Source organism: Notolepis coatsorum (assembly GCF_963971535.1).
Source record: "Notolepis coatsorum genome assembly, chromosome: 2".
Taxonomy (NCBI): Eukaryota; Metazoa; Chordata; class Actinopteri; order Aulopiformes; family Paralepididae; genus Notolepis; species Notolepis coatsorum.
This window is the reverse complement of record NC_140166.1, coordinates 27,850,782-27,864,981: the sequence shown is the minus strand read 5'-3', so window position 1 is coordinate 27,864,981 and position 14,200 is coordinate 27,850,782. Positions and strand designations below refer to the sequence as shown.

The window sequence follows — 14,200 nt, the reverse complement described above, 5'->3', positions numbered from 1 at the left end:
GTGGATGTGTGTGCTATGTGCGTTTGGTGGTTGTTGTTGTGTAGGGGAGGATCTATGGTGGTTGTTGTTGTGTAGTGTTCATTCATTGATATGATCCAACTTCCAATCAGAATCGATATAGTGGATGGTGTTGGACATATAGCTCTGTAAATTAACACTTGACCACATGTCTGTGGTCAGTACATAGAACCACGTATACGTAATGTTATCTGTGGCTTGGCATCATATTGTGAATCCAATGTGTTGTTTGCTTAAACCTTAACCTTTTTTACATTTAGCTGACGCTTTTATCCAAAGCGACTTACAAGTTCTTTACAGGTCAGCAGGAAGGGTACAACTCTTTCAGTTAAGTAACAATGTTCGTCAAACAGTGTTGAACTTGGGTGCTGCAGTCTTGAGTGCATAGTAGGTAGTAGTAGGTAGGGGCGACAGTGGCTCAGGAGGTAGAGCGTCGCTGGTAGTCGGAAGGCTCCCGGTTCGATTCCTGCTCCTCCCGGGCCGCGTGTCGAAGTGTCTTTGAGCAAGACACTTAACCCCTAACTGCTCCAAGGTTGGCACCTTGCATGGTTGCCTCCGACATCGGTGTGTGAATGTGTAAAATGTGAGGAACAAATTGTAAAGCCCTTTGGATAAAAGTGCTATATAAATGCAGCCATATAATATAGGCAAGGAAGATTATTTAGTAGCAAAGCGCATGATAGTAAAATACAGTACGAAGGCTATTGTTCTATTCGAATAATAGACTCAGTTGTTTGTGGCATTGGGTTACCATATTTTACGTTGCACAATTTGGAGAGCTAGGAGGTTACCATAGGAGAGAGTTCAGTGTAACAGTGGAATGAAAAAGACAAGTAAACACGGATTTAGCCTAAAGCTAACAGCGGTTTCCTTGTTCTTCAACATAACACAATGGACCTCATTCCTGAACGCATCAAGGCATTGTTCACCATAGTGTAACAGTGAGGGATGGGAATTGATACGATTTTATCGATACGATCCATTATCGATTCTGCTTATCGTTCTGATTCTTTATCGATTCCTGATACATTTACAATTTAAATAAATAAATTGGAAATGCAACAGAACTAAGCTGGTTAGAATAACAACATGCAACCTGACATTTCTGATTGTCATTTATCATTTATTGTTGAGCCCCCATGTCATAAAAATACAAAAACTGTAAAAAATAAATTAACTATACACTTAAATAAAAGAATGTATTTGAGAACTAATTTAATCTATTGAACTGTAGTTGCATTCAACAGGTCGTTATTGCAAAAGAGAATTTGTTAGCAATAACCTACCTGTATAAATAAAGGCCAGCTCAGTGTTCTCTCTCTGTCTCTCTGCAATGAGCATGGCTATTTAGCTAGCTAGCGGCTAACGTTACTTTACCATGTAAATGAATGACTAGGATGCAAAGCACTTTCAGTTTTCACTGCACACACAAAATGGTCGCAATATCGATCCCTTTAGGTTTTCCTAGTCAAGGAATCAAATAGTCTGCTATGGCTGCATGCGTGGCGCTAACGTTATTGTTTTTAAATGCGCAACTGTCGGAAAAACATCGATAAGCATCGATAAGAGGAATCGATAGGCACGGAGGCATGCGATTCCAGGAATCGGACAATTAGGAACCGGTTCCCAATCGATTCCGATTCTCAATTCCCATCCCAGTGATCCAAAGTGTTCTCCTCTCTGGTGTGGCATTTAATGAACCGTTTGTATTTGGGGAGTTTGTGGGTGAGGTTACCTTTGTTAAAGTCACCAAGGACAATAACTAAGGAGTCTGGGTTTGTTCGCTTTACATCCTGTATCTGGTCGGCCGACGTGCGCTGCGCATCCTGCGCGTTACCTGCTGGTGGAATGTAAACACCGGCCTGAATGAATGAGGCGAACTCACGGGGGGAGTAGAAGGGTTTCCAGGTCAGAAGAACAGTGTTGTAGGATCACTGTCACCTCGTTACACCAGCCACGGTTCATGTAAACTGGATGGACAGAAACTATTTCTTTCCCAATGTACCTAACATTAGTAACGGCCCTCGTACAGTCTCGCCACCAGCGTTTCCGTTAGCCGGTAATTACCGGTATTTGTCCGGCAAAATCTCTTGAAGTCCGACATATTTAATTTCTCCGGTCTTAATGTCCGGTGAAAATAATTCCCTGAGTCTAAGCACAATTTGATTATTTGAATTGTATTAAAATAGGCTAAAATTAAATAGCCTATGCGATGAACGAAACGATCATTACATTTGTTTCCTCGTTGCTTCTAATAATGACAACGACGTTGTCAGCGAGAGCTTTAAAAACGTAGGTCTCGGTTCGCTTCATCGGACCAAACGCGAACCAAATATAGGAAGTGATTATTATTACCACTGCTCGCAGCACTCACTGCAAAACAAGCACACTGCATCTAATCTCTCTATCTATCTATCTATCTCTCTATCTATCTATCTATCTATCTATCTATCTGTCTGTGCATCTTGGGAAGAAGGAAGAAAAAACGCGGCTTATTATTATTACCGAGGCGCGCGGCTTATTATATTATTAAAACGGCTACTTGTGGGCACTCATAAAAACACCGTGGTCTACAAGTTGTTTAGCGAGAGGATGGTGGTAAAGTAATGTGCTTCAATAGAACAATGGATCAATGCCATGTCAAAACTCGGCTCCGCTGATCTGGGCTCCGCAGTACATACACAGACACACACACACGCGCGCGCGCACACACAGGATCGCAGCCACACACACATTTCCACTGTCCAATAGACAAGCGCCCTTTTCGACCGCGTGACATTGAGGTGGAGAGAGTAGTCACGCAAACCACGATAATGTTGCCGGCTCTCTGCTTTCTCAGTTCTTCGCTTGATATAATTAATACAAATGTCCAATATAACGGAATTCGTTAGCTCATAAAAATGTGATTATAACAGACTGTTGTTTAGTGTCGGACCGACTGCCACATACGCGGTCTATTTTATTTCAAGTCAGCAGCAGGCAGCACGGAGACGGAGTATCGAGGGACTTATTTTATTTGGAATATATTAATGACTGTATACGCAAAAGTAGCCTAGTTTTAAGTAATAATATTATAAATCTACATGCCTTGAGGATGACATTCTTTATATAGCCTGCCTATCTCAATTGTTTTAAAGCTCAATAAACTATGACCGGAATTAATCTCATTTGTCCGGTAGTTGAAATCTTGCAGGTCACGGAGACCGGCAACAATTTTTTCTAACGGAAACCCTGTCGCCACCATCGACTGTCACAACGAGAGCTGACATCTTCCCAAAGTGTTCTCCACTACATGCGGTAATGTTATGTAGAGGGTCAGAACATAGGGTACAACAATGCAGTGAAGCATAGAGGAAGCAAGAGAGGAAAGGAAAGAGAGAGACTATAGAGCGAGATTCATAACAGGCGCTGAATATCATTGTTATCAGCGACACGCGAGGGCCATTATCGTGGCCATGTGCATAACATGGACGTTGGTTGAGATGATGGGAAGGTCAGGGTTGGTACCTTGGCTGTGCTGGTCCAGGGGACTCTGTGGAGGGCCCATCCCGCTGTGAAGAGACCGCATCCCCACACCTTTCATGTGACCAAAGTGTATGGCTTCAGCCATGGCCTTGTCGGTCATCCCCTCCATGGACTGAAAACAGACACACAGACCTTTACATGTGATGGACGCCCACAGATCAGATATCATTCGAGACAATACCAGGCTAATATAAGGTATTGGAAAATTTTCCCAATACTAAATTCCCATACCAAAAGGGACACGTAACATGTGAGAAATAGGGATGGTGTGAGTCATCGATTACTCAAGTACTCAGTTTCAACTGAACTCGAGTGGTTTTTGAGGGTAATACTTTTTTAATTTGGTTACCACTAGGGATGTTAACAATGAATCGAAGATCGATTGATTGAGTGTTAAGGATTTACTCGAACACGTGTGTGTGATTGTGTAGGTACTGAAGGTAGTAGGGTTATTAGCTTCTGTGTGATTGTGTAGGTACTGAAACTAGTAGGGTTAGTAGCTTCTGTCTGATTGTGTAGGTACTGAGGCTAGTAGGGTTAGTAGCGTCTGTGTGATTGTGTAGGTACTGAGGGTAGTAGGGTTAGTAGCGTCTGTGTGATTGTGTAGGTACTGAGGGTAGTAGGGTTAGTAGCTTCTGTGTGATTGTGTAGGTACTGAGGGTAGTCGGGTTAGTAGCTTCTGTGTGATTGTGTAGGTACTGAGGGTAGTAGGCAGGGCTCCAGACTAACTTTTTTCACCACCGTCCCAGAACCGTCCCGAAATACAATTTTAACCGTCCCAAAGTGAATGTAACCGTCCCAAAAATCAAATGTAGTTTCTTTACTTTGGTTTTGTCGTCTATAGTTGTTATTGCCATAAGAAACACCATTCAGAGAAGGGGAGAATAAATTGATTTAGTCAAAAGGCTCCCATGGTGGAAAGATTTCACAAGAATAATGATGATTAAAAATAAATGTAAAAAAAAGTGTTTAACAAGGTGCTAGTATAGGGATATTTGGTCAAGGTGCTGTTATAGTCAACCAATTGGAGCCATCTTGATTATTCCTTCCATAGGAAAATATATTTAAATGCATTTGTATTTTATTTCGTTTTATGTTAGAGATAAATAAAGATCAAATCAAATCTAACTGAATAAGTTATCCCTCTTCTAACAAGAAAAACGTAGTTTAGCTTTAAACTAATGTCATTGCGTCCAGAGATTCCACCTTTGATAACTAAAGTAATGACACTTGACTAGTAATGAAACATGTCCCTTAGATCGCGCTGTCCTCCTGAGTCCTGGTCGATATTGATAAGCTGCTAAATTCCAGCGGGCCCTCCTCACTGAATATGGATTCATTGTGTAGCTGCAGAGTGAAGTTTGCCTATAGCCTGTCGTCTATTTCTCCGCGTTCGTTTAGATAAATGTAACGTTATGCCAATTAACTCGCAATGGTAGTAACATTACGTGTTAGTATAGAATCGAATAGAAATCCTTTAATAATCAGTGGCAGTCTGCACGTTAGTCAGTAACGTTAGCTAGCAATAAGCAGCTATAATAACTAGAACGCGTCGATAACTGTATACAGTTCCAATAGACTAACATTACACTTCTGTGATTTAAATGTGTCCTCACCTTAGACTCAGGGGTAGTATTGCATTTGCTGGATACAGTTCCCTGTTGGTCATTTTGGGTATGTGTTTATCCTCTTCAAATAGCGCAGCATGTTTGCGGTGCTCTCGTCACTGAGAGGATGCCACAGTATAGCGCGCGTTTTTTTTTTTTTTTTTACAACATTCTGATCTTTCCGCGGTTCTTGTACAGTGGTCTCGTGCCGTGCGACTGTCAATTACCAGCTGTCATTCACTGTGTCAACCAGGGTTAAATTAAATACCAGTGGAGAAAGCCTAGGTAAGAGAGATTTCCCTCACCTGTTAACACGTTTTTCTTTTTTGATGCGAGATTCATTTGGGGTGCGACGCTGCTGCAGCGCGACTGGCTGATGAGAGGTGGGTAGGAGTTTGATGCTGGATTAGCGTATGGCTGCATTGGGAGGCGGAGATAGTCATTGGATTTGGCAAATCACGCTACGTTTGGACTTCAGTGAACTTAGTCAGCACGAGACATTCACCATTTGACAGCAATATATGCGCGCACTGACAGTCGGCCAATTGACATTTCCTGTGAAAAAAAAAATCCTCTCCGTCCCGGTTGCGTCCCAGCAAAGATTTCTGTTCGTCCCAAATCAATATTTGATCGTCCCCGGGACGACGGGACATCGTTAGTCTCGAGCCCTGGTAGTAGGGTTAGTAGCTTCTGTCTGATTGTGTAGGTACTGAGGGTAGTAGGGTTAGTAGCTTCTGTCTGATTGTGTAGGTACTGAGGGTAGTAGGTTAGTAGCTTCTGTCCGATTGTGTAGTTACTGAGGGTAGTAGAGTAGGGTTAGTAGCTTCTGTGTGATTGTGTAGGTACTGAGGGTAGTAGGGTTGGTAGCTTCTGTGTGATTGTGTAGGTACTGAGGGTAGTAGGTTAGTAGCTTCTGTCTGATTGTGTAGGTACTGAGGGTAGTAGGTTAGTAGCTTCTGTCCGATTGTGTAGGTAGTAAGGGTAGTAGGGTTAGTAGCCTCTGTCTGATTGTGTAGGTACTGAGGGTAGTAGGGTTAGTAGCTTCTGTCTGATTGTGTAGGTACTGAGGGTAGTAGGGTTAGTAGCTTCTGTCTGATTGTGTAGGTACTGAGGGTAGTAGGGTTAGTAGCTTCTGTCTGATTGTGTAGGTACTGAGGGTAGTAGGTTAGTAGCTTCTGTCCGATTGTGTAGTTACTGAGGGTAGTAGAGTAGGGTTAGTAGCTTCTGTGTGATTGTGTAGATACTGAGGGTAGTAGGGTTGGTAGCTTCTGTGTGATTGTGTAGGTACTGAGGGTAGTAGGTTAGTAGCTTCTGTCTGATTGTGTAGGTACTGAGGGTAGTAGGTTAGTAGCTTCTGTCCGATTGTGTAGGTAGTAAGGGTAGTAGGGTTAGTAGCTTCTGTCTGATTGTGTAGGTACTGACGGTAGCAGGGTTAGTAGCTTCTGTCTGATTGTGTAGGTAGTGAGGGTAGTAGGGTTAGTAGCTTCTGTGTGATTGTGTAGGTACTGAGGGTAGTAGGGTTAGTAGCTTCTGTCTGATTGTGTAGGTAGTGAGGTTAGTAGGGTTAGTAGCTTCTGTCTGATTGTGTAGGTAGGGAGGGTAGTAGGGTTAGTAGCTTCTGTGTGATTGTGTAGGTACTGGGGGGTTTCAAACAGCTAGTATCTTTGGTTGTACCTACCTTGTGCATGGGATGCATACTGTCATGAGAGTACTCGCCCTGTCCCTGCATGCCATGTTGCGCATTGGGGGTGCCTGGTCCCGAGCCAGGGCCCATCATGCTGTGAACGGAACCTGGCGAAGGGTCGGGGCCAGGGCTGGGGCCCATGGGCCCCGGAGATAGACCCGCTCCAGGGGAAGGACCGGGATGGGACATGCCACCTGTTGGGTCCGTAGGGGTGGACATCTACTGGATTACCGATGCTGAGGAGAGTCAAGGGATAGGGGTGAGTGTTGTGTTCAAGTTAAAATCCAGGGCCCCGTTCCCCGTACCTGGATAACTGAGTTAGCCGGATAACTTTCGGTCAAGCCTGACTTAAGCCGGACCTTCCCATTCCCCGACGCGCGATTGTCTAAATCACCATGACAACAGATCAAAAAGTTTGAGCCTGGTCGAGAGCAGGGTTAAGTTCAAGTTAGCCGGATGAACCATGGCCACGCCCCCGCAAAGAAGTGACAGCTCGTTTCCTGAAATGATTCTCACAGTCTAGGATCTGCATTATACCATTCTGAATTACGTTTTTGTGCTCCATTCTTCCAGAGGGGGCTTTTGAAATGTATAATAATAGAACTAAATGCTGATAATAAATCATATTGAGCCTATAGATTTACTTTGTCCTAAATAAAATAATGCACGTCATATACGGCGCTCGGAGTCGCGATACACGCTGCATGTGGTTATTTTAATAACGGCGCATTGCAAATGTGAATCCCGCGGGGATATTTTTAATGAATGAAACCAGGGTTCGAAATTAACGGGGGCTTGGGGCATAATGCCCTTGAAAATGGACAAAATGCCCTCGAAAATCAGTTAAGGGGGGCACTTAATGCCCCCGACAGTTTACTAATTATATATATATATTTATCCGGTAATGGAGCGTCTGTGTATCGTACGGTTCAGATGACGCGCAAATAAAAAAAATTATTTGGCGGAGCCGGTGTTCTGCACTGGCTGCTGCAGCAGCAGCAGCAGCACTAGTCAGTTTGTGTAAAAATGGCACGCACAATATAAATCAATCTTTATTACGACTTTAAAAACATAGCCATTAACATTACATAGGCCTACACACATCTTGCCATAGCGTTAGCAGTTTGTAAACACAAAGCCAGACGCAGCCCGCAAGCTAATACTGTACAGTCAATGAAATGTCACCGTAGCTACTGTAGCAGAGGAGGAAATGGGAGTCTGAGAGTAGAGCCATATGGAATCCGCGATCACGGAATCGCGGACGGAATCGCGGAATTGAGCAATAAAAATGGAATCAACTATAATAAAAAAAAATTAAAAAAAAATTTACTTTTTTTTTTATGTTGTGGGACTTGTACAGCACTTTGTTCAACTTTGTCAGTGGTGTAAAGTTTAAACCTTTTAAAATCTTAGACAAACAAAACACTTTGCTTTCATGAAATATCGTAAGCCGTCAGGCTTTATAAAAGCAGCATAATGAACACAAATCTGTCAGTGCCGAGTCCGACCTCATCTTAAATAACAAACAGCATTGCTTGTTGTAGTTAACAAAGAGAGGCAGAGTTGATTTTGCAAAAATATATATAATTATAATTTTTTTTTAAATAATCACATTTTATTTTCATATTCGAATCCCATGCTCATCGAACGAAGCTTCGAAGTATTTAAGACAGCCCTATTAAATGGACTGTTATATCTTATTAAATTGTGGACATTTATTCATTCCCACTTATTAGACACTATTTCTGATGGTAAAATGAGCGTACAAAGCAAAATACAGAATTCTGAAATATTAAAACGGAAAAAACGGAATTTGGAAAAAAATTCAATGGAATTTGGAAAAAAATAAAACGGATTTCATATGGCTCTATCTGAGAGGCGGGGTGTTTAAAGACAATGATAGGCGTTTATTCAACATCCAAGAAGGCTAACATACAACTGTGTTTTACTAACTCCAACCGGGACTATTGCCGCTTTCGCGCTGATTGTTGATGTTATGAACTCCTCCTAACGTGACCGGAACTGAAGGTGCCACACGCTAAAATGTCCGTGGGGACCCGGCGCCAACCCATAGATAGTTCCAACTCACCGAATTACGTAATCCACCACAGTTGCACTCAATATTTAAATAATGTTAGTCTAAATAAATGTAGACAGAAACATAATAATTTCAAGCATAAAACGAATCTTTCCATTAAGAACTGACAATCAGGGAATTTAAACATGGTTGACATTGTTTTTGTGTGTTTATATTAATTAAAGAAAGGAAAGTCTAGTGCTGGCTGAGCATATTGTTTGTTTGCACTAAGTTAATACTTTGACAAATGTAGCCTATATTTTTCAGTCAGTTCGGTCTTTGTGTGCCAAACATTATTTAAGGCTGTAAACACTGTAAACCTTTTATTTTATTTTTAATAAATGAGAAGCATGTTTAGATTTGAGTGTTAAATTTTTTTTTAATAAAAATTAACGTATATCGAACTGAAAACCGTGACCCCAAAATCGTGATACGAACCAAACCGTCCATTTTGTGAACCGTCCTACCCCTACCGTTTATCATAAAAATTCAGTGCCCCCGAAATACAAAAAAAGCCCCCGAAAATCAATTAAGGGGGGCAAAAAAAGCCCTTGAAAAAAAATGTTAATTTCTAACCCTGAATGAAACCTATCGGCCGTTTGGCTCTGATTAGTTTCATATATTCTCGGCTGTAGATTTGCTTAACGGAGCGCCGGATTGTGTTTCATTCAAGCATAAAATTGAAGTGTCTATGCGGGGATTGTGGTTTTTGTGTGATATTGTAACTGGGATTAAAATGTCTGATGAGATGCGCTGTTTGACGGATTTGAGAAATTGAATGAGCCGTTGACGTCACATTAATGCATTTGAGAATAAAGAGATAAAACTTCATTTTTTGGTAAGAAAAATATTCTAAACACGGGTCTCTCGTCCATTAATGCATAAACAATGAGTATATCCCATCTGGCACAGTGGCGCAGCGGCTAGTGCTGAATCCTGGCAACCGGGCGACCGGTGTTCGAAACCCCGTGTTTCCAATATAATTTTTTTGAATATAATATTAATGATTATACGCAAAAGTAGCCTAGTTTTAAGTTAAAATATTATAAATCTACATGCATTGAGGATGTCATTCTTTATATAGCTCTCAACGTGCACCAAATTGAATTATTCCTACATTGCAAAAAGAAGGAAAAGACTAGGATTCGAACCCCGGTCATCTGCGTGAAAGTCAAAAGGACAAACCGTCACACCATAGTGCAGATAAATAATAAATCCACCATACATCAATCAATGGATAAGAGAGCCGTATCCTTATTCTGAAACAGTTGAACTAATTATTTTCGCTAGCAAGATCTCATTTGATTATTCAATGCATAAACCTACTGCCAGCAGGAACGTTTAAAGAAATATAATCTGATTGATTGGGGTAATGAGGGATTTAAAATTAGCCTATAGATTATGCATTTAACTTGTCGGCAAGGCTATTGAGCCGCCTGCAATCTGTAAAACAATCAATCAATCAATGCCGTTAGAAGATCAGGATTTCTGCGATCTACACCTGCTGTCTTTTCAACTGAAGCGGCCGCGCGCACTTATCCAGAGTCTCAAGTCTGGTTCAAGTTAACGAGACTGAATCAGCGTTCCAGGAACAGGAAAATCCCGGCTTCAAACATCGGGTTAACTGAATCTGGATAATGGGACTCTTGATCGACTTAGTTGAACCAGGTACGGGGAATAGGGCCCTGAGCTCACCAGTGAACTAAATACTAAATATTTAGATTTAAATATCCATGTTCCAGCTTGATTGAATATACATTGGAAACAGCAAAGTGAGATGGCTGAGAGCTTCAAGACCAGATTTCAGGACATGGACTCATTGTGCATGGGCACAATATGTGATTGCAATAAGACACCTTCTATTGAAACACTGATTGACATCTCACTCCTGGTTTGGTTTACATGGCTTGAAGTAGTGGATATTGGATTGAAGTTGTATTTATTTATTGTCTGAGTGTTTGATACTCAACAGCATGACAGCTAAGGAATCATGAGTTTTGCATGACCTTTCAAGCTGTAAAGGTTTGTTTACATTTGAGATTTGACTATTTAGTTTTGAGGAAAGTCTTGACATGCTTGATTTCCAACTTTTTTAATACACATGTGAATAATATATTGCCTACTCAACATTCAGGCTAAATGGTAAAGAAAAAATAATAACATTCTGGATTGCAGCTTTCCCACGGAGTAACAGCTCACTGTGACTGTTTACTCTCAGGCTGGCCCACGCTGTGCTGTCCTTACAAACACTACAAGTCATCCACAGCTTGTAACCACAAAAACTAAAACGCATCATCAGTTGACTACTGTTTTCTTTCCTCTGTTGTCTCCATCTGTTATTCCATTACATAACAGTAGTGTCATGGCATTTCCAAAAGAGTAACATGGTGTCCTCCATGATCACTATGATGATGGTAGCCACCAAAATATGATGGAAATACCATGATTTTACCATCGGTATCATGGTTCAAATTGAATTATACCCCGATATTATTTTAAAGACAAAAGTGGTAGCAGCAAATTATATATACAAAAGCCAGTACCACGGTGAAGCGAAAAGGACCATCATACTACCGTGATACACTTTTGGTAAGGGGTTGTTTTTGAGTTATGCACCTTTAAATGACACACACACACAGCTTGGTCTACTTGCACTGTGTGCCGTGCCTCCAGCCTCCTCTCCAGTGACCTCTGGGCCATGTAGGCCACAACTACAGCTGACTGCAGACTCAACTTTGTCCAAACTGTAGTTAGCCAGCTTCGTCTCACCTTCTTATATTATTGTGAATGGTGCATTTAGCAGCACTGTCGGGCCTACAACAACTACCACATAACCGTATAGCAAAGCTATGCAGCATGCGTGCATGAATGTGTGCATCACACACACGTCAACAACATGCACTACTTGACAGCTACAGTGGCATCAACAGTGTGACACTGTTTGAAATGATTTGTATGGTAAAATAACAAGCCCACCGTGCAGCATCCCAGTCAACACTCTTCCATTTAGCAAGATAACGAAGAAGCAAGTTTGATGACGGCTCTGAAGTTCAAATGTGAATCAAACCATCATAAAGCCATTGGGCGTCTCTGTAGAACGTTGTTCATCAAATAGCGTTTGGGGTTTTCAATGTTTATGTTGGTAGCCAGAAGAACAAGCCAGTAGCAAAGTCTAACGTTTAGCTGCAAATCAATAGCCAAGTAGCATCGTTCCTCACTGAGCCAGCTCTGATTGGATCATGGCTTCTTCCCCCAACACTGGTGGCCATGCTAACATGCGGATACGGGAAATAAAAGTTTCCTTTTGACAGTAACGGCGTTCAGGTGGCATTCACCGCAACCACGGAAAGCTTTAACAAGCGGATATGAACCATATAGTCCCGACAAAACAAACAATGGTCGAGGTAGCTGGTTGTTCTGCTTGGCATACCATAGTGTTAAGGGTTAGCTAACTTAGCTAAAGCACACAGCTAGCTAACTGTAGTAGCACATATCAGCTAGCTAGCTAGCTAGCAGAAGCTCGAGCTGTTCACGTCAAAAGTTGGTCAGCCAGCGTCACCTGGGTAACATTAGCTCATTATTATCACACATTGAACACAACTATACACTGTAACGTTCACTCGGTTTACCTTTCGGTAGAATTTAAAAGGCATGTAGTTAGAAATGTAATGTTTCTTCACTATATTATTATGACTGCTGTCTGCAAGTTCCCTCCCCTCTGTTTTGCTGTCATGTTCAAGTATTTTTTTTTCTCGTGACTTGATTTGTCAAGATCACAGGAAATTCCACCCCAGTTATCAAACGATTGGCTTAAACGCACGTCAATCGCTACCGGTTTCCTGTCTAGGGGGCGTGCCTTATCCGCACCATCATAATAAAAGTCTTTAATCAGCACATAAACCACTGTGGTTCAAAATAAATCTGATTAGATTAGATTCGAATGTATTGTCATCATACAGCACAAGTACAGTAGAAATTGACATCTAACCAGAGTGCAGATGTAACACTAAACTGCATTAGATTTGATTAGATTCAAATGTATTGTCATTATTCAGCACAAGTACAGTACAATGAATAGAAGTTTGGCATCTAACCAGAATACAAATGTAGCAGTAAAGTGCAACAGCAATAATGTACAAAATATACAAATTAGTACTACTGAGTGTAGTGCTAATCAGATGTATAGAGTTGTAAAGACAGTATGGTATTAGTCATATTGGCCAGCAGCGTAACTAGTACGAGTAGGATATGTACAGATATAGATATGGTATCTCTACAGATATGTAAAAGGACTATGTGGAGGTAAATACAGACAGGTGTGGATAGGTATATATGTGGTGAGAATAAATATATATGGTATACAGCATTTATACATGCTATCATACAGAGCTATGGGTTATATGCAGGTGTATGGACTCGTGACTCGACTTGGACTTGAGCACTGATGACTTGGACTCAAGCATTGATTGCATTCGGACTCAGAACGTGCAGACGAGGATTTAGACTTGTTAATTGATAAATACAGTTATTTATCTTTTATTTATTTTGTAATCATTTGGCATAAAATATTGATGGCTAGTGCATTTGTTTGGCTATTGTGTCACAAACACAAAGTAAATAAACTCCCTTTGAAATGGTGACCGCTGTGTCATTTATGTTTAATGTAGACCTTTTTTTTATTTGTATGTCAGCTCTTTGACTGCCAGAGTGGAGTGGACTCAACCTTGATGACTTGGACTCGGATTCTAGGGTAATGGGGACTCGACTCTGACTCGACTCTGGCTCTTCTTTGGTGACTCAGACTTGGACTAGGACTCCAACACTGGGGACTCGAGATTTAGTGACTCTACTACAACACTGGTCTGAAGTGTGTGTGAGGCAGCATGGAGGTTCTTGGGAAGTTTATCCCAGAAGACCTGCAAGCGCTCATGGAGAAGAAGTAGAGACAGGCGACGCAGGAGGAACTATTGCCTCTGCAGGATTGGCTATAGGTCAATATATTCTCACAAATCCTAGCTTAGCACAAATGAATGGAAGCGGATACAGATCAGGCCTAACAAAAATAATGGTTGGTTTCAGGTTGCCGACCGACCCTGCCGATTTAGGTGCGACCCAATATATTTTATGAGTTTAAAAAAAAAATTATATATTAAAAAAAAAAAAATCATTTTTTTTTTTTTTTTTTTTTTTTTTAGAATAAAGTTTCATAGAAATCTTAGTCAAACATTTAGTATTATGGATATTAAACATGCTGGCAGAGTACATGCATCCATGTTGTTGTGAACATTT

At 41.2% G+C, this 14,200-nt stretch overlaps 1 protein-coding gene across 1 annotated transcript in view; it reads right to left on the bottom strand.

Annotated features, from left to right (window-relative positions):
- smarca2 (SWI/SNF related BAF chromatin remodeling complex subunit ATPase 2) overlaps positions 1 to 12,646 on the bottom strand; it is a 188,643-nt gene extending 175,997 nt beyond the window's left edge. The window contains exons 1-3 of the mRNA XM_084308943.1: positions 12,541 to 12,646; positions 6,829 to 7,070; positions 3,526 to 3,655 (exon numbers count right to left, since the gene is read on the bottom strand). Of these exons, the coding sequence (XP_084165069.1) occupies positions 3,526 to 3,655; positions 6,829 to 7,053 (355 nt within the window). The 5' untranslated portion in view covers positions 7,054 to 7,070; positions 12,541 to 12,646. The remainder of the gene's footprint in view (positions 1 to 3,525; positions 3,656 to 6,828; positions 7,071 to 12,540) is intronic.
- Between the last annotated feature and the right edge of the window lie 1,554 nt (positions 12,647 to 14,200).